The sequence below is a fragment of the Tamandua tetradactyla genome, chromosome 16 (assembly GCF_023851605.1).
Source record: "Tamandua tetradactyla isolate mTamTet1 chromosome 16, mTamTet1.pri, whole genome shotgun sequence".
In the NCBI taxonomy this organism is placed as follows: domain Eukaryota; kingdom Metazoa; phylum Chordata; class Mammalia; order Pilosa; family Myrmecophagidae; genus Tamandua; species Tamandua tetradactyla.
The window spans coordinates 2,703,751-2,728,761 of record NC_135342.1 but is presented as its reverse complement, the minus strand read 5'-3'; the positions used below and the strand labels follow the sequence as shown (position 1 = coordinate 2,728,761).

At 39.8% G+C, this 25,011-nt stretch overlaps 1 protein-coding gene and 1 non-coding gene across 4 annotated transcripts; one reads left to right on the top strand and one right to left on the bottom strand.

The window, feature by feature from the left end:
* On the top strand, nucleotides 1–23,176 carry ZFP28 (ZFP28 zinc finger protein). 3 transcript variants are annotated; one of them, XM_077130593.1, is made up of 8 exons: nucleotides 1–90; nucleotides 1,556–1,647; nucleotides 7,827–7,953; nucleotides 8,177–8,272; nucleotides 15,105–15,268; nucleotides 15,844–15,958; nucleotides 16,303–16,398; nucleotides 19,804–23,176. In XM_077130593.1, the coding sequence occupies exons 3-8, from the start codon at nucleotides 7,854–7,856 to the stop codon at nucleotides 21,510–21,512; spliced, it is 2,280 nt and encodes a 759-aa protein (XP_076986708.1). In that variant the 5' UTR covers nucleotides 1–90; nucleotides 1,556–1,647; nucleotides 7,827–7,853; the 3' UTR covers nucleotides 21,513–23,176. The 3 variants fall into 3 exon arrangements, with proteins under 3 accessions (XP_076986708.1, XP_076986707.1, XP_076986709.1); XM_077130592.1 differs by lacking the exon at nucleotides 1–90 and adding an exon at nucleotides 778–1,113; XM_077130594.1 differs by lacking the exons at nucleotides 1–90; nucleotides 1,556–1,647; nucleotides 7,827–7,953; nucleotides 8,177–8,272 and adding an exon at nucleotides 10,903–12,968.
* Nucleotides 9,314–9,375, bottom strand: LOC143660455 (U7 small nuclear RNA). The gene has a single exon (XR_013164054.1). It is a non-coding gene; the product is annotated as a U7 small nuclear RNA (small nuclear RNA).
* Nucleotides 23,177–25,011: the final 1,835 nt, after the last annotated feature.

The window sequence follows — 25,011 nt, the reverse complement described above, 5'->3', positions numbered from 1 at the left end:
AAGGCTTCAGATGACCCTGACTGCCGGCCGAGAAGATTTTAAAAGGTCACTAGCGGTGATTGTTTTGATCGGTCGCCTGGGCAGTTCTCCGTGAGTAGCTAGCAAGTGAATTACAAAAGGAGTTGGCGGGAGGAAAGTTTTTTGGGGGGGCTGTTTCCGACCCGGGCAGTGCGAAGACATCTCGGGGAATGGAGACAGAGGCGGGGGGCGAGGGGGAGGAGGTGAGAAGGGCCTAAGCGGCAATCCGGACACCCCAGGGGCCACGGGGGTAGTATCGCACGAACAGCCGCATCAGACCCCAGCTTTGCCCAGCCCCGTCGGGCGGAACCCCCGCCGCGCCCCGCGCCCACGGCCGGCGGCGACACACGAGCAGGAAACCCGCCCGGAGACCCAGACACCTGCGCCGCCCGAGGGTCACCCGTTCCACCTGGGCCTAGCGGACCCCGCCCGGCCACCCCGCAGTGCGCTTGTACACCCAGTCCCGGTGCGCTCTGGGGAACTCCTGGGACGCGGCGACAGCCTATACGTCCGACCAGGACTGGGCTCGGTGTCCAGGGAGGTTCGGGTGCCGAGCTGCTGAAAGACAAGGAGCATCTAGCTGGGGCACAGCCCACCGCGTCGAGGCCGTCGCGAACCTAAGCGCCTAGCGGGCCCGGGCTGGGACTACGTTTCCCGGCGGGCGTTGCGGAAGACATGCCCACTTCCGCCGGCGACTCCCTGCGGAACTACATTTCCCGGCGGGCGTTGCGGCGCTCACGCCCACTTCCGGTGGCGATTCCTTGCCCGAGTCCCGTCAGGTCCGGCCTGAGGCGACAGCCCTGCGGGGCTCGGCGGCCGCAGCGGGTGCGGGCCTGGGGAGGGACGCGTGTGCCCACCGGGGAGGCATTTGCGCACACACCAGTGACATGTGGGGGAGCCGGGACGCCGGCGTGCGGGGTCGGGAGGCTCGCCCGCGGCGAGGCGCCGCCCGCTCAAAGCCGAGGACTGGCCGGGCCCCACCTGCCGGCACCCCAGCGGCCTTTGCCCGACCCACCCGGGGAAGGCCGCGCTCAAGAAATGGCCTCACGGCCAAAGGCCCGCGCGAAGCAGTGACCATGAGGCCTGAGAACAGAGGTGAGGGTGGCAGGGCCCAGTGGGCATGAGGAATTCATCCCGGGGGCCTGCCGGGTCCCGAGTGCTGGAGAATGGTGACCCTAGTCTCCACTGGGTGGATCGGGGAACCCGAACATCTGGAAGCTCAGCTTGGGCCAGAGCGTCAAACAGCACTACAGGAAAGGACCTTGACTTGCTCAGGGTCACCCTAACCGGACTTCTTCCTACTTGCATATTTCCAGAGGAAGGAAAATCCCCCAAGATGACCCCTAAGTGAAGGGATGACCATTTCCCAGCTGCAAGGCCAAAATGGTCCTTTCCTGCTCATGCCTGAGCATTTGGTTCTTCACCTGTCCAAGCCCTTCTACTTCTAAGACTCAACAGGAAGGGAGAGTTCTAGGCTAGTGATTTGTGAAGTGTGGTGTAGGGCTGGGCTCTTACCTGTTCCATTCTCCTTTCCTAGCTGCGCCTTCCAGGGACACTACCCTTCTCCAAGGAAGGACTCAGAAGCAGGAGGCAGCAGGGGCAGGAGTTAAGCTTCAGTCCACCTGCCAGGTGAGGTGGCATTTCCTTCCCTTCTCCCTGAAGTACAGTCTTACTTTTCAGGATTAACAAGTGCTTATTTGTTTTGAAAAGTTTTCAGTTTGAAAGCCCTGTCCTAGGACCTGCTTCCTTTTGCCTCATTTTCTGTTGAGTGATGGACTACAGGGCTAAGCTTAAACTGCTCAGCGCATCCCTCCCTGCATCCCCTGCATCCCATTCAGTGTTCATTTTCATTGAAGAAATTATTCAACCCCTCCTTGTGCCGTTTTTCTCAGAGGGGCTGTGTTTGAACAGAAAGTATTCCTTGGGGAAAACACAGCAGCCTCTTGTGCCACACCTGCTTTATTTGGTGCCGACCTCATGCCAACCCCTGGAGAAACGGATGGCTCAGTCCCAGTCCTCTCTCAAGAAGCTCACAGTCTGTTGGCAGAAAACAAGGAGTCTAATAGGTTTGTAGAGTACAATAAGAACTTGGACCCAAATCTGAACCATGTGCTGGGAGGATGAACTAGAAGGAACCCCTGGCTTCTAGCTGCCTCTGGGGAAGGGGTTTAGAGTGTTTCACTGAGGAGGGGATTTTTGAGCCACGTTTTAAGAAAGAAGAGATGCTTGGCAGACAGAACAGGGAGGGAAGGTGTCATTTTAGGCAGAGGAGCTGCCTAAAGTGAAGGGCTTTCTCTTCTCCACTTGATTGCTTACTTCTTAAAACATCAGTAAATAGTTTTCGTTTGTTTCTGTCAGCTGCGTATGATAAATATATGCTAGCCATTGTATTTAACCGGTCTCTAGTTATTCCACCTAAACTGCTCTTAAGGAGGTTGTTAGTGATCTTCACCTATTTTGACTATCATTGGCATTTGGAATAGGTCAGGCAGGCTTTTTCTGTAAGGAGTCAGACAGTAAATATTTTAGACTTTGCATACAATATAGTCTCTGTTGCAACTCCTGAGCTCTGCTGTGGTAGCATGCAAGCAACCATAAACAATATGAGGGAAAATCTGCTTAAACATGTGGATGTGACCAAGTTTCAGTAAAACTTTATTTGCAGAAACAGGCTGCCGCCAACCCTTGATATAGCTGGACCCTCAGTCTCCAAAGGAACCCTCATTTTCTGTTGGTTTCTGGAATACCGCACTCACTGGTTTCCTCCTACCTTCCTGACTTCCCCTCCCCGTCTTCCTGACCTCCGGCTGTCAGCGTGCCTCAGAGTTCTTTTTTTTGGTCCTCTCCTCTTTTCTAACTGTACCCCTTTCCCCCATGATATTAACCTGTTTCACGACTGTAAATACTAGCCACCATGACTTCTTCCAAATCCACATCTATAAACAAAGCCTCTTCTCTTAGCTCCGGGCCTGTATGTCCAACTCCACTAGTAACTCAAACCCTGTCTGACATGAATTCCTGATGTTCCTCCAAAAATCAGCCCCACCCCCACAAACACACACACTCTTTTGTCTCATTCTCAGTTCGTGGTAACTTCATGCTCTTATACCAAGCCCAAAATTTTGGTTTCGTTCTTGTCTCCCCCGTTTCCTTTGACATCCCACATTTGGCCCATGTGCAAATCCTGTTAGATCCGTTTTCAAACTGTAGCCACCATCTGATGATTTTCACTACCCGGCTGCCTCGGCCTTGGTCTGAGTCCTCATTGTGTCTTACTACTGACCTCCTGACTGGTCTCCTGCTACTACTGTTACTCTCCAAGGCCCATTCTGCGTGCCACAGCCAGGGCTCTGTTAAAACTTGTTAGCCCACATCACTGCTCCAAACCCTCCAGTGGCATCCCCTAAGTAAGGCCCAAATACTTGATGTGGCCTGCAGGAAACCATGTGTTCTGGCCTCTTGTTACCTCTATCTCCACTACCGTACCCCCCCTGTCACTCACTCACCTTTCTTTCTCTAAGAGTTACCTTCTCAGATTTCCTGATCATCCTATCAAAGATTTCAAAGCCTCTCATCCAAATTCTTCCTATCACTTGTGTCTGCTTAACTTTTTTTACATGCCACTTAACAGTGCTATATATTTTACTTATCTTGTTTTTTCCTGTCTGATTCCATTACTACAAAGTACAATTCACATAGGCAGGGATTTTGGACAGTTTTGCAGCAGTTCCTAATACAGAAAGTATTTGTGGAATTAAAGTTTGAGTATAGTCTTAAAGTTCACTTATGGCTATCATTTTGTTTATTTAGCAAAGTATTACAATAATCATTTTTATACCTAAAAATTTGCTTTCATCCCTGATTATTTCACCTGCATACATTGAGATGATTTCTTTCTTGAGTTAAGGTTCCCCAATTTACATGGAATCAGAATACTTTTTAAATTGAAGTTGGACGTAACAGCAATAGGGGTTCAAAAGTCAGAATTCATGCTTTGAAAAAAAGTGAACGAGTTGATTTCACCAAAATATTATCACCAGTTTTTCACTTACATGCTTTAAAAATTAGACACACTGAATTGAACCAAACGACTTTATTTTTAGTGCATTTTTTCCTATAAAATACTTTTTGTGCATTTTTTTCCTATAAAATGTTAACACAAAGCACTATTTATTTTTTTTATTTTATTTTTTTTTTATTTTATTTTTTTTTTTTAAAGGAAAGACAGAGAGAAGGAAGGAAGGATAGAAGGAAGGAAGGAAGGAAGAAAGGGAAACATTTCCAAACATTTTCTTGCTTTATTGTATTTTGTTTTTCCGTTTTTGTTACATGGGCTGGGGCCGGGAATCGAACCGAGGTCCTCCGGCATAGCAGGCAAGCACCTTGCCCGCTGAGCCACCGCGGCCCACCCAGCACTATTTATTTTAAAGGATAGAATTTTGTTTTGTTTTTAATGTTTCTATTTCATATCTATATCAAGGTTAAAACTTAAAGTACTGAATCAAGTTCTTACATGGGATACAGCACAGATTCTAGATCTGTATAATGTTTTCTCTATAGTATAACATGAAAATGTGAAACCTGTTTCAAAATCTGCACATGTACACAGTCATGCCAGTAATAAGAATAGGAGCTATACATTTGAAAGTGTGTTGTGTCCTCTTGAATTAAGTAAGTTGATCCCAATCTTGTGTAGAGAAACCTTGCTTTGTTACATCTGAAAGCTGTGCTGTTGCCTGGCAGATACCAAGTGTTACCGCTGTGGTCAGTGGAGACATTTTGATGGAGGCACAGTGGCATAATGGTCACAAGAACGTGACTTCATGCAACTTAACGATATTTTCTTTATCTGTAAGATGGGGACAGTAGTAGCACCTGGCACATGCAGTTCTTGTGAGGATTAAGTGAATACACGTACAGGGCCTAGAACAACTGTGTCTGGCACGTGGTTCGGCCTCAGTAAGTGTTAGCTATCTCATGCTCATGTCATCAAGGTGATTGTCATACGAACTGACAGGCAAGTCCCATGAGGGGCTCACACCAGCCAAGCAGTGTGTAATGTTGTGTAGGGGTTGGCACGCTGCAGTCCCTGGCCAAATTCGGCCTGCCCCCTCTTTGTTTATGCCCTATGAGCTAAGGATGGTTTGATATTTTTCAATATTTGAAAAGAATCAAGAAGAACAATATTTCATGACATGAAAATGATGAAGTTTTATTCTGGAACACACATACATGTTTTCTATGACAGCCTTCCTGCTACAGTGGCAGAGGTGAGTAGTTGTAACAGAGGCTCTATAGCTCACAAATGTTTGCTAAATGGCACTTAACAGAAAAAGTTTTCTGATCCCGGAGGTAAAGGTTAAGGTAAATAGTTAAGGATTGTGGAGCCAGATTGCAGGACTCCAATCCTGCAGTGGACTTTGTGGTCCTGGGTGGGCTACAGCTCTCTGTTTCCTCGTACAACGGGAATAGTAATAATGCTGATTGTTAGGGTGGTCGTGAGGGTGAAGTATGCTAATATATAATTGTGTGTGAAACATTGTAAGGGCTGTAAGCTTCTTTTGTTATTGTCATTTACAGGAAAAGCATTTGCAAACAAAAATCATTGAACCCGCGTATATAGACATAGAAAATGACTTGGGAGGACATACACAGCATTAATGCTGGTTCCCTCCGGAATGGTGGGAGTAGAGAGGTGGAGAACATTTCTTAGAATAAAAATCAAATTCAAAAATCTAGTTACCAAGTATAAGAAAATGTTTGAGTGTTTCTTCTCTTTAGGAGTAGTCTAATTCTGGTTCCTTAACAAAGACAAAGTAACAACAAATGCTAGAAAAATGACCTTCATTTTTTGTTGCATCAATAGACTTGTAAAGATGCTGTAATGATATTTTAAAGATTCTGTAAAATGCTGTAAAAAAATATTGTATATATGTTGTAATTTATTTCATATAGTAGAAAAATGTCTGAAAAATATGTGCAAGATTTAGCCAAGGGACATGCAGTTAGGATTGTAGGACTGGAGTCTGTGAAAACCAGTCTTTTACAACTGAGTTAGAAACTTCCATGCTTCAAATAGAAGCATAAAGACTTCCTCTGTGCCTATAGGCAGCAATGTGTGTGAGCACCTGTATCTTTGAACACAATTTAAAATAGTTGGCATTGAAATATTTGAGTTTCAGTTTACTTAAAGTTTGTTGAGTCTTGTACAGTTTTCAAAATTGAAGGCATTTAACAAACTACAATATATAGGTCAATAACAGATAAACACGAACAACCTGGGAACTAGAATTGCTTCTTCTAGGCAAGATGAACACTCCTACCAAATTTCAGCCAGTATATCAACGCCTCTGATTGTGGCAAACTCTAAAATTAATCTTGAGAATGGAACAATGATTTTTTTCAGACTTAACTTGCTCAGGTAAACATTATCAGTACATTTTTTGCTCAGGGTTTGGTAAGCTGTTCTTGGCTCTTTCCTGCAAATATTATCAGGAATTTTACATTGCTGGGGGCTTTTCAGTCTCAGCTTAGGAGATTTAAGTATCAAGAGTTTACTGTCTTTACACAAATGGAAATATCACTTGCCGAGTTATGATTTATCTCTACACAATTTGTCTTAATATCTTCTAAGTTCAGTAGAGGTTAAACACATGATAGTATGTTATTCAGCAGACACCAAACCTCAGAAGGATCTTTGTTTCTACTAGAGTTGTATGAACCTTTAAAGATTGAGCTTTCACCAGCATCATCGTAACTAACATTTATTTAGCACTTAGTTGTGCCTTGCATATTCTAAGTGTTGTGTATATTTTATCCCATTAAACCACATCTTAATCTGTGAGGTTGGTATTGTTGATTTTTCCACTGTACAAGTGAGAAACAGAGACACAGAGGGGTTAAGAAACTGACAGAGATTTCAGAGCTGATGAGTCCCAGAGTCTGATACTGTGGAGTACTGATGTTTCTGCTTGGCAACTTGAGTATATATATTGAAAATTCCAAGGCTGCTAGTTCTTTAAATCTACCTTTTTAAACCACAAATTTCTGGGGTCACAGTTGGAATGGAATAAAATAAATAGAATGTATTAGAGTTTTATGCTAAAATCCTAAAAAGAGCTACATAAAACCTGCAGTAAATGAGCAGCATCACCTTGCTTGTCGCTCAGTAACTATGGCTGCGACTACATCATGCAGCGACCACAGCTGGCTCATCACATACACACCAGGAGCCCAGATAGTTCCCAGCTTCTTGGAGATGGCACTTGGTTCTTAAAGGCAAATTTAACAGATGTACAGTGTTTTTTCATTCTTACTACAATCTCATTTTTATTTTAGAAAAAAGAACAGTTACTTTTTTTTTTCATTCTTTTGTTTTGAACACCCCCAACATCAAGTGAACACTAAAAATAAAAAGAGAAATCCATGAATCACAGTTTGGAGATTAAGTCATGTCATCTTCTAAGGCTTATCTTTACATTTATTTCCTTTGTGCTCCACGCTACTCAAATTTCCCTATGTTGAAAAATGTTCTAATACCTATTGTGCACAAAATAATTCAGCATCTGTTATTTATTGTGTTGAGTTGATGTCAGATTTTTTTCTTGTGTGTACCTCCTTTCACCCTCACGAAAATGCAGAGTCTCCTTTCTCTGGAGTTTACAATATAACAAGACCAGATATCCAATAATGAACCGGATCTTATATGTATCATCTTTTACTCAAAATGAAGACAAGGTAACCTTTAGACCCTGAGTCATGTGGGGCGGGAACGTTGGTTGAGCAAGAATGTGTTTATGTTATTTCAGGGCGTGGTGACATTCAGGGATGTGGCCATGGATTTCTCCCAGGAGGAGTGGGAATGGCTGAGCCCTGCTCAGAAGAATCTGTACCGAAATGTGATGTTGGAGAACTACAGGACTCTGGTCTCGCTGGGTAGGGGGCTCCCACCCCCTCCTCCACCTCCCTCCATGCCTACCTGCTTTCCCAGCTCAGGAGTCCTTCCCACTTGCACTCTCCCTCTTCCACCAAGTCAAGGGGCTGTCTCAAGTCTAGACAAACCCACAACATGACAGTATCCTATTTCTTTTTCTTTTTCTTTCTTTTTTAATTCTAGTAACATAAGAGGACCACATTCTGTTTCTTTTAATGTATTTAGGACTTTGCCTTTCTAAGCCTGATATGATCTCCTCCTTGGAACAAGGGGACGAGCCCTGGATGGTGAAGAGAAGGATGACAAGAGGCCGGTGCCCAGGTGTGTGAGGGAGACCTAGGTGGGGTGAAGCAACTGTAGATCACAGCGCGGCTGCTTCAGACACGTAGCAGCATCAAAGATTCTTCTTAAGCCTTCCAGGCCTGGAGAGAAAATTGAGGCCTCGGATTTTCAGTCTCTCCCTATCTTTTCTCTCCAACTTTATTCTTCTTTCTCTTAATACAATTTTCTATACTCTAGATCCCATTTTTTGCTTAGCTCTTCCTCCCCTTTGTCATTCAGACTTGTGTAACAATTTCTGTTCTTTCAAAAAATATTTTTGCTGATCCTGATGACTTTTTCTCTCTTATTTTTCTTTCATGAAATAGCCCTTTCATATTTTTACTTACTGTTCTAACTGATGTTAACTGAGTTATAGCCTTTGAGTTAGGCTACCAGGTCTGATTAGTAAGATGAGTATAAGCCATTAAAGAATTGACCAGCTGGTCGGGGAGATAAGACATAGCTACACATGGCTTAAATGAAGTAGGCAGGGAGTTAGGAAGAAGAAGAAAAATCCTGTTTCAAGATAGAAAAAGGAGAGGAATAAGACTAGAGCCTTTAACAGAAACGTTAAAATTAGAAGACAGAAGAGAGTAAGGAGTTAGATGAATTTGTATTGGGCCATGATAGATTTAGACTTTGGGCTTCTAAGTGAACATAATCAGCATGCAGTTGGATTATTGGACTAGCTCTCAGAAGAAACGTCAGAGTGTTGATGTGGGCTCCACCCTCACATATGCAAATGATTCCAAGGCCGTATGGATAACTGAGATTACCAGTGATGTGTGTGGCAGGGAGTCAGGGGCATGACTAGACCCCCTTGTTACGAAGGCCATTGCTGGCGGTAGGTAGGGGCTGGGGGAACCTAGGATGGTCCTTTGGACGTGACACGTGCGAAGGGTTTGGGTTGCCTATACTGAAGGCAGTTGCAAGGGAGAGCAAGTAGAAGGCACCTTCTCGGGACATGAGAAGAAATTTCCTTAAAGAAAAATTAGATAATAAATCCTATAACCTCTTTTGAGTTTTGTTTTTTTTTTTTTTGAGGGTTTTCCGGCTAAAGCCAGAAAACCTACTAGACAAATTCTAAAAGAGCTGCAACACCTCTTTTGAGTTTTATCTTGTCAATGAGTTTTATCTCATCACAGATATATTAGGTGTTTATAATTTTTTCAGTTGCCTGCACAGTTTGTATCCCTTTTTTATTGATGCATGAGAACTAGTATATAGGAAGAAAGAGTGTGTCTTTTTTGGCTTATTTGCTAATGCATCTTTCTCAGTTTGCTGTTTGTCTAACTCTTTATGATGTCTGCTCCCTACAGAGTTAAAAATAAATTCTAATATTGTGAAAGTAGTAGAATCATTTTCTGTGGTTTCTCCCATTGCTGGCATGCTTGGAGAAATGCCCTTGTTAATTTTTATATAACAGGATTCTCAAATCTGAAAGAGTCAGATTTTTAATCATTTTAGTCTTTCCATAATATGTAGGAGAAGGGAGCCTGCAAATGAGTGCTTCCTGATTTGATAGAATTTCTCACAGATATTGCTGGAATATTTTTATTGTTTGAGAATACAGAGTTCAACCCTACATTATTTCTAAGGCAGCAAATTATCAAATAAGACAAAGAATCGGAATTTTAGCTTTCTTTTGGAGATTATTATCCCAGAAAACAGCAGTAGTTTCTAAAGAACTGGGAACCTTATAAGCCCTCTTAGTTCAAATCATGTTTCCAAAGGAGAGTTTATATTGACAGAAACAGGACAAGTTGCTGACAGTGAATGATTACAGAGACTCACATGTCACATGGCTCAATTTATTGCACAGGAAAACAAACTTATGTCCATGAAAGTTTTCAATTTAGCACCATATTAAAAAATCAAATTCTTTGAACTAGTTTTTTGAGACAATCTCCTTCTATAGTCCTTTCCTCTCCTCTTGAGAGATCTTTTGTTGATTATAGAGACTTGCACTTTAAGGTCAGAGTTCAGACTTTTCTTTGGTGAGCATTGTAAGAAGAAAGCAGACATGTTGAGCCAGAGAGGAAATTTTTACTAGCTAAAATGAACAGTCAAAGGAGATTTTATTTAATGAAGAAGAAAGTAGGCAATTTTCTTTTGTAGCCTCCCTCTTTGTTTATGTTGCATCTTAAATCTAAATCACTGAGTGCTCTCTTACCTCTTAATGTTCAGTTTCTCTTCCCAGTCTCCTGCTGAGAACATGATGTGCATTGCTTGTGAAATGCTTGTGTTGTACATCCTTTAGGAGTATAGCTACACAAATTTCAAAAGGTTTACCACCACATACAGGCTAATCTTTATTCCTGTTAGAAGAAGCCCATGTATAATTCTTGATCCCTAAATTCCTGAAAGGCTACTGGTCCATGTAAATAGATCCTAGCTTTCAGCTTGATAAAATTTGGCATTTTTTTTAAGTGGCTTGGTAAATCAGAAATAAGTTTTGATGCAAGAATATGGTTTTCCTTTATCAGTGAGGGCACACACTTCTTGCTGGCTACAGTGAAATCTCAAGCCACTGGACTCGAGGATCCTATCCTAATCACTACTGCAGAGTAGTTAAGCAGATCAGGTAAGGTGGTGAGGTGGCTGTATTTTGCTGACTTGCCCTAAGGCTGGTATGCTTTCTTCTCCCTACTGGAGTGGGCAACCCACTGTCACAGGGGCTCTGTGACTCAGAATTGGTGACTTTAATCAAATAGCATTTGTGGACTTGTTCCCTCAGAACAGCCAGGAGCCCAGGAGGAGCTGGACCACCGGTGTGGCATAGCCTGGGTTCCCACATCACTAGACACCTCTGTTAGTTTGCCAGGGCAGCTGTAACATATATCATAGATTCGTTGGCTTAAATATCCACAATTGTCCCACAGTTTTGGAAGCTAGAACTCCAAAATTGAGGTTTTGCAGACCATGCTGTCTCTGAAGTTTATAGCTGCTGGCGCCTGCTTGCCAGGAATCCAGAATTCAGTCTCTGCCTCCATCATATGGCCGTCTGTCTCCTCTCTCCTTTTTGTCCAAATGCCCTCTGCTTATGAGGACCCAAGTCATTGGATTAAGGCCCCTTCTGATCTTGGAAGATGCTGTTTATAAATGAGTTCACACCCGTAAGACCAGAGGTTAGCATCTGGACATGTCATGGAGGACACGATTCAGTAACAATCCTGTTACATGTTATCATGCTAGTATTCTCAAGACCGCAGGCATCCCTTTGAGACGTTTCTGTACTTTGCAGGGGGTAATTTTCAGGACAGCCTGAGGTAGTTGCACATACTGGTTCCTGCTATATGACTCCACTATTAGCACAGCCCAGTAATCTGGTAATATCATTTGCAAAATGCAAGATGAGTCCTTCAGTGTTTTCCTCCTGACATGAAACTGAGAGGTCAGATCACACACATTCCCTGATCATAGCCTTCAGCTGTCCAGTTTTTCCCATTTCATGGGAGATGAAAAAAACATAGATCTCATAAGGCTTCCTCTTCGATGTTGTGTAGTACGAGAGCTCATTTAACACTTAGAAAGCATTTAAGCCTTTTGCATATGGCTATAACAGTTGAAGGACTCTGTTATTTTTTTCTCAGACTCTCTGAGCCAAGAGTGTAGTAACAGCAGTGGAATATAGACCTTCTTTTTAGTGAAACTGGTCTTAAATGTTCTTTGATAAAGAATCTTCTTCACCCTGCAATTGAGACACAGTGACCAAACTTGGGAGTTAGAACAATGGAGCAATTTGTGTCAATAGTGTGCTTGCTTGCTGTCAGGCAGTCTCAGTCTTGGTAAGATTTTGTTTCCTGACCAAAAACAGTAGTTAAATTAGTTTCTTGCAGAAATAATTTTGTTTGTATGATAGTCCTGCCTGAAAAGTTTTGTATATTTGCACCTCCTTCAGAGGTGGCCAATGTCAGATCTTGATGCGTGAGGGTAAGAGTGTATCTGTATTTATGCAAGACAAAGTAATATGTAGTTAGGAACAAACATGGAATCAGAAGCAAGAACCTGTTCACCAGCAAGTATGAACCTTTCTCTTGTCAGGGAATAGAACATACTTGTTCTAGATCTGGAATGTCTCTGAACAATTCTGGAACCCAATCAGATTTCACTCATCATGCCGGAGTTACTCCCAATAGTTCATATGGTCTCGGGTTAGCCTCAGGAGTTATTTTTAAGCTGCTACCTCTGCTCTGGATCCCACGTGAGAAGTGGGTTGCATCTCCATCACAGAGAGAAAAGTAGAAATCCTTCTAAGAAGCTGGCTTCTGTGGCCAAAGTCATGTTACAAGGGAAGGCCCTTATCCGAGAGTGACTGCTTTGGCCCTTTGCAGCTGTATTAGAAGGCGGCAGGTTTTAAAAAGGCCCCTTCTGTGAGATTTGAGTGGTGACTTGTTTGTTTTTAACCTTGTGTTTGGAGATAAAGTCACACTTTTAGGAAAGCTGCAAGGAAAAGACGGGTATAGAAATCACCCTTGCTGCCTGCATCACCTGGTTGACTTTACCCCTTTGCCTTGTCTCTTACTCTCTCTAGTGATGAATTGCAGGACATGAACCCAGTCCTCAGGCTTTATTCCAGGACACTGCCCATCTGGGTCAGAGGCGTTACTTCTTGGCATGCAGGTGACCCCTGGGAGAATGGCAGGAACAGCACATCGCATAGGCTGGCCCCCCAACATTTTGTGGAGTTTGGCAGGTACCCCTAAACCCAGAAGTCAGGCTCACCTCTGAGTTTTCTTCTTTGATCTTGGCTCCAAAGGGGTTTGCTTTCTTGTTGCTTTTTTATTTCTTCAAACAAATTTTTCTTCAACTTTTCTCGTTATTCTTAGAAGGTCGTCCCACAATACTGAGGCTGCCAAAGCAGATTGGGAATTTCTGGACACCTCTGATACAAAACTCTGAATATACCCCCCATCCTGATACAGTGAACAAATCTGTGTTCTCCTCTGCTTTCCCTTTTGCAGTGACTGAAGAACTAGAATCCTGTCAGTTCTACGTAGAAAACAAATTTGTGTTCCACTGGAACCTCTGTCTAACCTTAGTCCCACATCATTTTTAATCTAAACCATTGTATCATCTCTGAGCTAATTGCCCCCTAAAAAATTTTAAACCCGAAAAAGATCAGATTCTGCTGAGGACATGAACTTGCTGTTGCACTTGGAATGAGATCCAGGCCATTACCCTGGCCAGGCTGACTGTGACCTGTTTGCCCAGGACAGTCCTGACGTATGGCTGTTACCCTGCCTTGTTTGTTAAGAGCACCTCCTTTCACTCTAAAAAGCGTTGTGGTTCAAATGATGAATTCTATGGCCATCCCACCTAGAAGGCTCTACCTGAACTGAGGTAAAGAGGACGTTGCCCCTTTCTCTAGTTTCCTCACTTGACACGCTGTCATTCACTTAGCTCCAACATACCAGCCCCTTTCCAGTTTTGCAGTCCCACCAGCTCATTCCCACCTTGGAGTTCCTTCTGTCTGGAAAGACTCAGGCCTTTCTTTTCGTTCAGGTCTCAGCTCAACAGGCTGTCTTAGAAAGGCTGTCTCTGTCCTACCTTTCTAAATTAGCTCTACCTCAAACATACACTGCCACACCATTTACTGAATTCTTTTGTAGCGTGGACCACAAACTGTAGTTGTCGTGCACATTCATGAGTTTAATTGTTTATGGTTTTCTCCCTGACTAGAAGGCAAGTCCCTGAAGAATAGAAGTAGAGAACCCCTTTGCCACTGTTGCTGCTGTCCCCCAAATGCCTAGTTGGGTGGCAAATACATGTTTGTCAAATGAGTAAATAAAAACTGCATCCTTCTTGAGTTCTCAGAATATATTGTGGATTTTTTTACAAACTTTGCTTCAGATTTAACACCAGTAGGTTGTTGATTGTTGGAGTTTTTGATATGGATATTTGGTCATTCCCTTGTTTTGTTTTAAATGAAGTTTCTTTCTCTGATTGGTTCTTTGGATAATATTTCTGGTTTCAAAGCATGGAGTCAGTGAATGGATCCACTCTATCCTCTTTTCATCCCTAGACATTTTAAAACAAAGACAAAAGCATTAGATGATACAGCATCTCTAATGCAGGCTTATCTTGAATATATCATTTAGCATCTTTGGATGTCTTATTTTCAGCTGAGTAGAACTCTCTAGGTTATGTCATGGCATCCTCTGAACATTTTCATATTATACCACCTTGTCAGGAATGCTAATATACCCTATAAGGAGAATGTGTCCTTCACATCACCAGCCACCACTTTCCTGTAAGAATCACAGCTGTAAAGAACCGCTGTTATTGATGGCAGTGCTGTCTATTCTCAGATGTGGCTGGAGTAGAATAAAGATTGAGAGTTACTGTTTCGTATTCATATTGAATCTGTTGCCAGAAAGTAAGAAAAATCTCCCCTTGATAATCATGCTATCAAATTTTCTTACTATTTGAAACAAAGTTTACTTTATAGATATTGAAACAATTTAGGTCCTTATAGTCTCTGAGTTTTGGAGAACATTCTTAGCCATCCATCCACAGGCTCCTTAATTAGTAATACCTGAGACTTTTAATTAAATTTAAAACTGCCTTGCCAATCACCTCAAATACATCAGATTAAAAGATTAAATCCTACAATGATCTGCTCAAGTTTACTTCAGGAATATAAGGTTAGTTGAATATTGCTGGCCATATAGAAAGTTTTCAAAGTGATGTGCTTTTTTTGAAGGTTTTAATTGACCTTGCTGTACTTTGGAAGTTTCCTTTATCTTAACATATTTTCCTTTATCTTAATATATTTTCCTTTATCTTCATATATAACGAAGGAAATATTTGCTTTCTTAATATCTTTCAGACGTGAAGGTTGTGCAAGAGATCAAGCAGTTACCTCTAAAGAAAGACTTTTATGAAGAAAAGTTATCTCAGGCAATAGTGATGGAGAGATTTACAAACTGTAGCCTGGAGTGTTCCATATTGGGGGAAAATTGGGACTCTGATGCTGTGTTTGAGAGGGAGCCGGTAAGTCAGGGGATAAATTATAGGCAAGAGATAATTTTAATAAAGAAACCCTTAATGAAAAAAGATACCATGACTGCAATAATTATGGGTGAAGCTTCTATTTGAAAATAGTATATTTATAAAACAGTTTATTCCCTCAGAAGGAAATGTACATAATTTTGATACACATAAAAATGTGACATTTAATGCATGTGAGAACACTGAATAGAATCTCTACACTTACTCTAAAAAGATTTCATACTAGAGAACAAGCCTGTAGGAATATTGAGTGCACATTTAGTATGAGAAAGCCTTTGCTCAGAATTAAAAAACTCATATTAAATATGTAAGTTCATTCTCCTTACAAAATTACAAATTTTCCATAGAAGAAACAGTCTCTCCTATTTTGGTCTTTTTCCCCCAAATATATATGATATAACTAGGCCCAGTCATTGTGACATGGTATACTCAGGAACTGAAGTCACAATTCTTGATACAGAGTGCCTCTTTCGTGGTGTGTGGACACAGCCCATCCACTTAGAGCCCTCTGGGCTCATGAGCACGGTTTGATCAGGAATGTATTTATATCTTTTAAGGGTTTGGTGACCGTCAGGGATGTGGCTGTGGACTTTTCCCAACAGCTTGTCCCAGCTCAGAAGAGTTTCTGTCAGAATTTGACGTGGGAGAACCATAGTCACCTGGGGTCAGGAGGTAAGGATGTACCCTCTGACATATCTGACTTTATCTTCAGGGGCCCCTCTTCTCATTCCTCAGTTTTAAATTATGGGGTAGAGTAGAGGGTCTTCCGAAAAGCTGTTGTTTAAGTTAAAAGCAGTTGTTTAACTCCTGATTTCCTAAGTGTTTAACATTTGTAGAATTGGAAGTTGGTAACTTCATTATGCTTGAAGCTTCATCTTTGTATACATCAGATTCCTTATTTTTCTTTCTACCTTTTCCTGTAATAATCACTTTTCTATCAAAAATCAAGGAAAACTTGTTCTCAACTTTGGAATGCCAAGAGTATGACCAAATCCCATCTCTTTTCATGTATGCAGGACATAGTGTTTCAAAGCCAGATTTGGTGTCCTTATTGGAACAAAGGAAGGAGCTCTGGATGGTAAAAAGGGAGCAGATGAAAGACCTGTTCTCAGGTAGGTTCAGGAGAATGTGTATGTGGAAAAGCCACTGAAGTGAGACTTTAGCTTTTTTCAAAGAGGCTGAATCCTAACTAATGTACACAGTAGAAAAGTCTTAGCAAGTCCCCCAGATCTGAAGAGAAAATTGAAATCTCTTAGTCTGGGCTTCCAAAATTTTTCTCTTTCCTCTGTCTTTTCCCCTTCTCTCTAAATTATAACTCATTTCCCTGTGGTCTGAATCCAATTTTTTTTTTTTTTTTTTTTTTTTTTTTTTTTTTTAAAGGAAAGACAGAGAGAAGGAAGGAAGGATAGAAGGAAGGAAGGAAGGAAGAAAGGGAAACATTTTTAAACATTTTCTTGTTTTATTGTATTCTGTTTCTCCGTTTTTGTTACATGGGCTGGGGCCGGGAATCGAACCGAGGTCCTCCGGCATAGCAGGCAAGCACTTTGCCCGCTGAGCCACCGCGGCCCGCCCTGAATCCAATTTTTTTCCAGCTCTTTTCCTTTGCCTCTCTGACATGTTTCATTCAGCCTCTAAGTGCCTTAAGTGAGCCTTTTCCTGACTCAGGTACTGATGAGCTGTCTTCTAAAGGTTTACTCTTCTTTGATTAAATGGTCATTCATGTGCTTAAGAATCCATTCCTGTAAGAACCATGAATTGAAATGTATTCGAATGAACCAATCAGCTTGGTATTGGCAGGTCACTGGGGGAAGGGGGAATGTGCACATGGATGTAAACAGTCAAAGAATTATTCTCATTAAATGATAAGGCATGTTTAAGGATAAATTGCATGACGTAGAGTTTGCAGAATTTCAAATAAGACATTGCAGAGATAAAGGAGAAGTTATTCCCAGTGTCTTCTGGGACAGAGTGGGCAGAAGCCATATTGTTAGATGACGTACATGGAGTGTCTCTTCCTCTTTATGCATGAGGGAAGGGAAAATAATTTCCTTAATAGTTATAGTTTGTAGAAAATGTGTTACCTCATGTTTGGAAAAATAATTGAAAATCATGACTCATATTACATGTTAGAATGGACAACTTTAGACAGTTTCAAGTCAAGGAAGATATATATTTTTCACATAATATAAAATATATATAGTATGGTATAGTATAAGTGGCTTACATTTCTTGCTATTAAAAATATAGTTACAATAGGGATCTTTATGTAAGGGGAATATATGCATTTTGTGTATATTCATATCAGTATCTCTGGATATGAATATCTGTTAGACCCTAAAAATTTTGTTTTTAGTGACTCTCGCAATGATTGAATTATGAGTTTAATTGTACCCTCATAGTATTGTATGTTTTCATGAAAATTTTGTTTATTACCTAGTGAGAGATTATAGCCTCAAATTATAGTTAGCATTTTTTTATTGCTTATGAGATTGAATAGTTTCCCCTAAAGTTTCATTGTTTTCTTAGTCTTTTTTTGTAATGTCTCCTCATTTATACCCATTTATGTAATTCATATCTTAGATATTTTTTTAATGGTCCCTATGACTTTTTTTTTTTGGCATGTGCAGGCTCCGGGAATTGAACCCGGGTCTCAGGCATGACAGGCGAGAATTCTAACACTAAGCTACTCCACCATTAATGGTTCCTATGACTTTTATGTATAAAATACAAATTCTTTAATGTATTGTCTCAAACTATTTTTCACATATGCTAATCAGACTTTTTGTTTTAATTAGGCCTTTTGAAATTGTGATGTGAAAATTTTCTATTTCTATATTGTCTAATATATTATTTCTTTTATGATTTCTTCTTTTATTGTGTCCTTAGAAATTTGATACACGTGTTTCCACTTCACTTTTTAAATGGCTGTTTGGTATTATGGTGTATGGAGATCCCAGAATTTATCTAACTAATTTCCAATTGAGAACATTTAAACATTTAAGATTTTTCTGGTTTTTATTTAAACTAAATGGTGGCCCTGTGATTTGTATATATCTCCTCGTTTACATGGCAAAATATTTAAGTTATTTTCCTAGAAATAAATTTGCATGGTAAATATATATATGTATATATTAAATTTTATGGATATTTCATCATACCATTTGGTGAACAGTTTTTGAAAATACCTTTTTCTAGACTTTTTCAACAATTGGATATTTTTTAGATTTTTTCTTTTAGATTTTTTCTAAGCCATTAGATGAAAAAGAATGTTTTGTCGATTTGTATTTCCTTGATTACTTGTGTTGTTGAGAATACTTGAAAATTAAGTCTATTTGAAATTCATATTCTGTTATTGGTATGTTTATACCATACACATTTCTGTCACATCATATTTCTTGTCTTCCTATAGTAAGGAAATAAATCTTTTAAAAAAAATTTGGTGAGTACTTCTCCCAATTTAATATAGCCTGTAAGTTTGCAAATGGCATTTCTCACCATACTGTAGTCTAAGTTGAGTGATATTTTCATTTTTAAAAGCATTTACTTTCTTGGCTTTTTATTTGCTTTACTCTTAGTTTTTTTTCTTTTTATGATTGATGTATTATTCTCATTTGTACCATATAACAGATTTGTTTGGTCTTGCTTCTATTATTTAATTCTTCCTTTCTCTCCTTTCTCCTCTCCTACCTTCCCTTCTTTCCCATTCCTCCCTCCCTTTCTTAGATTTTCCTTTATTACCTGTCTTTTTTGTGTGATTGATTTTTTTCTGTTTCATTTGTTTACTTTTACTGTGGTAAGGTATACTTAGCATGAAGTTTGCTATTTTAACTGCTCTACAGCTTACAGTCCTGTAGCATTAAGAACATTTGCTGTGTTGAGTAGCCGTCACCATGTCTAGTTTCAGAACTGTTTCCTAACCCAACTACAGCCATTAAACAGTCACTCCCCGATGCCCACCCCTCAACCCTGTCCCTGGCACCCACTAACCTGCTTTCTCTATAAGTAGATTTGCCAATTCTGGATATTTCAAATAAATGGACTTGTACAATATGTGACCTTTTATGTCTGACTTCTTAAACTCAGTTTGATGAATTTCTTAGATTACAGTGTCTTTCTTGTTGCTTTGCCATGCATTTTGAATAATTTTGGTGATGTGATAACATGGCATTTAATGATGACTGATTTACCACCCAGTACAGGATAGACAGTAAGTAAGAGGGAAAAGATAAAGGCAGCAAAGGTCATAGCCTATATTATTATGTAGTTTATTACATGGTGGTGTGATGGCAAAACACTTCCAACTCCTTACCCTTCTGAAACGTAACTGATATTTACTTTTTTTCTCTACTCACCTTTCCCCAAGTTTTTATATGAACTGTCATAATCTGGGGTCTTACATGCATTGTAGACTACATAATTTATGTGGTAATTATTAATAGATTCACCACTCTTCCTTTTAGGAGATTCCTTTATTCTAATACATAATAAAGGAAATGCTTATTTTCTTGATCTTTCAGGCCAGCGATCTGTGTGTGAGACCCAGGAATTATTTCCAAAGCAGGACATATATGATGAAGTGGTAATGGACAGAATTTCAAATACTAACCTTGAGTGTTCCTCTTTCAAAGAAAACTGGGATTCTAAGGGCCTGTTTGAAAGGAAGCTGTTGGGTCAGGAGACTCAATTAAGGCAAGAAACAATCAGTTATAACAAAATCCTCTCTAAAGGAAGAGACTGTACATATAACAAATCTGGAAGATGGTTTCATTTGGGCAGCTCAGAAGAGAAAGTTCATAATCGTGACTTACTTAAGAAAAGTTTCCCCCAAAATTCAGTGCTAATAAAATCTACAGGAATTTATGCAGGAAAAAAACTTTTCAAGTGTAATGAATGTAAGAAAACTTTTACCCAGAGCTCATCCCTTACAGTTCACCAGAGAATTCATACCGGAGAGAAACCCTATAAATGTAATGAATGTGGAAAAGCCTTCAGTGATGGTTCATCATTTGCACGACATCAGAGATGTCACACTGGCAAGAAGCCCTATGAGTGTATTGAGTGTGGCAAAGCTTTCATACAGAATACATCTCTTATTCGTCACTGGAGGTATTATCATACTGGGGAGAAACCTTTTGATTGCATTGATTGTGGGAAAGCCTTCAGTGATCACATAGGACTTAGTCAACATAGGAGAATTCATACTGGAGAGAAACCTTACAAATGTGAGGTGTGTCACAAATCCTTTAGATATGGCTCATCCCTCACTGTCCATCAAAGAATTCACACTGGAGAAAAACCCTATGAATGTGATGTTTGTAGAAAAGCATTCAGTCATCATGCATCACTAACTCAACATCAAAGAGTGCATTCTGGAGAGAAGCCCTTTAAATGTAAAGAATGCGGTAAAGCTTTTAGACAGAATATACACCTTGCTAGTCATTTGAGGATTCATACAGGAGAGAAACCCTTTGAATGTGGAGAATGTGGGAAATCTTTCAGCATCAGTTCACAGCTTGCCACTCATCAAAGAATTCATACCGGAGAGAAGCCCTATGAATGTAAGGTTTGTAGTAAAGCATTCACGCAGAAGGCTCACCTTGCACAGCATCAGAAAACTCACACAGGAGAGAAACCGTATGAGTGTAAAGAATGTGGTAAAGCTTTCAGCCAGACCACACATCTTATTCAACATCAGAGAGTTCATACTGGAGAGAAACCCTATAAATGTATTGAATGTGGGAAGGCTTTTGGTGATAACTCATCCTGTACTCAGCATCAGAGACTTCACACTGGCCAGAGACCTTACGAATGTATTGAATGTGGGAAGGCATTCAAGACAAAATCTTCCCTTATTTGTCATCGTAGAAGTCATACTGGAGAGAAACCTTATGAATGTACTGCATGTGGTAAAGCCTTTAGCCATCGTCAGTCCCTTAGTGTACATCAAAGAATTCATTCTGGAAAGAAACCATATGAATGTAAGGAATGTAGAAAAACCTTCATCCAAATTGGACACCTTAATCAACATAAAAGAGTACATACTGGAGAGAGATCCTATAACTATAAGAAAAGCAAAAAGGTCTTCAGGCAGACTGCACACTTTGCTCATCATCAGAGAATTCTTACTGGGGAGTCATCCACACACCCCTCCTTACCTTCCTCATCAAGTCCTGTGGATCTTTTTCCCAATTTTCTCTGGAATTCATCCTCACTCCCATCACCATAGTCTCCAGATACCATCGTGGTACCTAGGCCAATCTTAGAGTATAGAAACTGGTCTCCTTGTCCTTTCGTTGTGTTTTGTTCCTTACAAGTTTATTCTTCATATTGAAGCCACACTAATTTTTAAAATGTTTAAACATAATTCTTTCCTTCTTCGTTTAAACTTGCATTGAGGTCACTTAAATTGATTAAGCATAAGATGTGTCTAGCACAGTGCCTAGTCCATGCTAAGTATACAATAATAATAGCTGTTTTAAAACATTATTTTTGGACATGCGAGAGTTACCATAATAAGCGCTGAATAAAATGATGTGGTAGAGCAGGACTAGGACCCAGATTCTAGAACCGAAACAGGAGTTCTTGGGGTATGTGATGCAGTTTGGCCAATATGGGTTTAAAACTTGATTACCTAATGTTGAGTTACTATTGTGACTTTCCATCGTATCTCCATGTATGTAAGGTAATGTGACTTTGGTGAGAAATTTCAACGTTATTCTATACCTGATAACAGTGTTAGAAAGTGTCTAGAGAAGATGGGTGAGTAGGCAATTTGGAACAAAAGACTCAGAAAAATGAAAGATTTATATGCATAAAGTTGAAACTACTGACATCTTACTTGAGAATTACCAAATTTGGCGAGATGTGATCTAAAGTCAACTAGGATTATTTTAAACTTTCAAGAAATTATTAACCCTGAGGTAAACTGATCTAGAATAGAGGTCAGCAAACTGAGACTTGCGGCCTAAGTCCTGTGTTTGACCCTTTAGGTAAGAATTTTTTTATATTTTTAAGTGAAAAAAAAGTGAGGACAAAAATATTTTGTTAGTGTGAAAATTCAAGTTCCCGTAAGTAAAATTTTATCGGAACATAGTCACACATTCATTTGCATACTTGCGACATCAGAGTTGAGTAGTGAGAGAAATCACATGGCCTGCAAGGTCAAAAATACTTACCTTCTGGCCCTTTATGAAAAATGTTTGCTGTTCTCTGCTGAAGAGCAGAAATTAGCAAACTACAACTCATGAGCCAAATCCAGTCTGCTGCCTGTTTCTGTAAATAAAGTTTTATTGGACTACAGTCACATGCTTGTTTATGTTTTGTCTTTGGCTATTTTCACATGATGGTGGTAGATTGAGGAGTTGCAAGAAAATTCATGGCCTGCAAAGCCTCAAATATTTACCATCTATCCTTTTATAGAAAAGGTTTGCCAACTCTAGCTCCAGAGCAAACAAAAATATACAAATGTTCTAATTCTATGTGGGGAAGACAACTCTGATATCAAAAACAAAGAAACTGTAAAGCAATTTATTTATGAATATAGATGTAAAGGACATTAGTAAACTATATTCTAAAATAGAAAATATCTATAAAAGGAGAAATATGACATTTTCCTAGATGAAACACTCAGTACTATTTGAATGTTTGTAAATTGTAATTCTGAACAGAATGCCAATAGTATATGTTTACCTTGACAGTTTATTAGAAAGAACTTGAGGAAGGGTCATTAAACCAGAACTTTTTAAACATTTATGATAATTCAGAATAACAAGGAAATTTCAAATAGGTTTCTTTGCACTGGAGATTTTGATATATAATAAAACTTATATTTTCATATTGGGGAAATGATGTTTCAACAATTAAGTACCCACTTCTTCCTACCGCCCCCCCCCCCAAAAAAAATCAAGATGCACACTTTATACGTTTCAGAAATACATTATACAATGTAATATAGTTCTAGGACATGAAATCCCAGAAAACATAATTAAGAGAGTAAGTTGCCCTATGTAAAGATTTAAAACTTCTAGGGTACAAAGATTGAGGAATGGAAGGGGTGGAACTGTGGTGTATACTGAGAGGCCACAAGAAGGAATGAAGTCGTGAGGCATGCAATTAGCTGAATGAACATTAAGAGCTGTATGTTGAATAAAATGTCAGGAACAAAAAGACAAATATCATGTCTCAATCATATGTGCTAAGAATAATATAAAAAGTCAGTGAATTAAAGTTGAGCGCATTGGTTTTCAGGTCTCTGCTTAAGGTAAGCAGTCCTAGATTGTAAGCTGTTACAGCAGTCGCATATATTCAGGAGTTGTAACTTAATTCTATATTCTGAGATAGTGAGCTGTTCATATATAAACATGGTCTTTCCCAGAAACTAAGGGTATATATGTGACACTTCAGATTCAAAGTTAGACCTCTGAAGCTATGAAAGTCAGCAGTACCCCATACAGGAACTGTTTAAAAAGTTGAAAAAGTGATCAGACATCAAATAGAGATAAGAATAAAGCTGATCTGGAGGGGACTAAGATACATCAGAAGACTGGGTAAAGGATAATACCGTCCACATTTTAAAACTTCAATTTCTGTGTAAGACTAAAGTGAGGGATGTTCATTTGGTGCAAAATTTGTAGTTTTGGATAGTGCATTTCCTAATTTCATTTGTATGGTCAGTTTAGTTGAACACCCTAAGTACATGGAATCTTGAATATGTATGAGATTTTGTTGGTTTGTCCAGGTTAGTGTGATGCTCCAAAAAATTCCAGAATGATTAGGGCAATGAATAAAGAAATATTTGCAAAGTCCCCTTGGGGAGAAAGGAGAAAATATTAAAAAAAAAAAAAAAAAGGCACCAAAAAGTTTAGGCAATTTGCATAAAATGTATGCAACATATGTATAATACAGGATATGTCATGAACTAAATACTATTTTACATGCAGAGGAAGAAATTGACAGTGCATATAGATCTCACAGTTGAATCAAATGAGTAAATTTGTGATGTTCTTAAGGTCACTAATCAGGAAATGCAAATTAAAACATTCTTGGCGCTCAGATTGATTTTTAAAAATGTGGATAATACCCAGTACTGGGATCAGTGTACGAAAACATAATTGTTCACATTAAAAGTATAAATTTTTCTCCTTCCTTTTTGGATAGCAATATGGCATGCCATTGTAAATACGTTCTTTTTGATACATTAATTCTAGATGTATGAATTTATTCCATTGAAATAGATGTAAATAATATTTATTGCAGAAAGGTTTTAATAGTGGTAAATAGGATTTTAGTGTCCTGTGGAGCTGACTGATAAATTGTGCGTATTTGATACTGTGTTGTGCAGTTAGCAGAAAGAGGTTATACTCTGTATACTTCCATCGAAAACCATCCACAATAAATTAAAATAAGTGATTTGCAGAACTTTATGTGTACAATCATCTTGTAGTTGTAGAGTCCAAATTAATATTGAATATATTTTGAAAGCGGTTTTATCTTAAGCACACAAACTTTTCTAGCTCTTTTGGGGCGCTTTCCTTCCGGCTCCTTCCACGTTGTGCCGGTGAGCTGCCAGGGAAACCAACTCTAGTTAGGTTAGTCACGTTTATTTGTATTTTGATTGGACACACAGGGACAAGAGCAGGGCCAGCACTGAGCCTTAGGAACCTTTGCGGCTTGGATTGTTTTCTTTCGGTCTCTGTCCATCTTGATTCACAGATATGTCTTTAAGC

Coding starts and splice junctions, on each gene's coding strand:
- ZFP28 (XM_077130592.1), top strand. CDS start 906: ATGTGGGGGAGCCGGGACGCCGGCGTGCGGGGTCGGGAGGCTCGCCCG. Junction 7,954..8,176: donor CAGGACTCTGGTCTCGCTGG/GTAGGGGGCTCC, acceptor TAATGTATTTAG/GACTTTGCCTTTCTAAGCCT. Junction 15,269..15,843: donor CTGTGTTTGAGAGGGAGCCG/GTAAGTCAGGGG, acceptor ATATCTTTTAAG/GGTTTGGTGACCGTCAGGGA.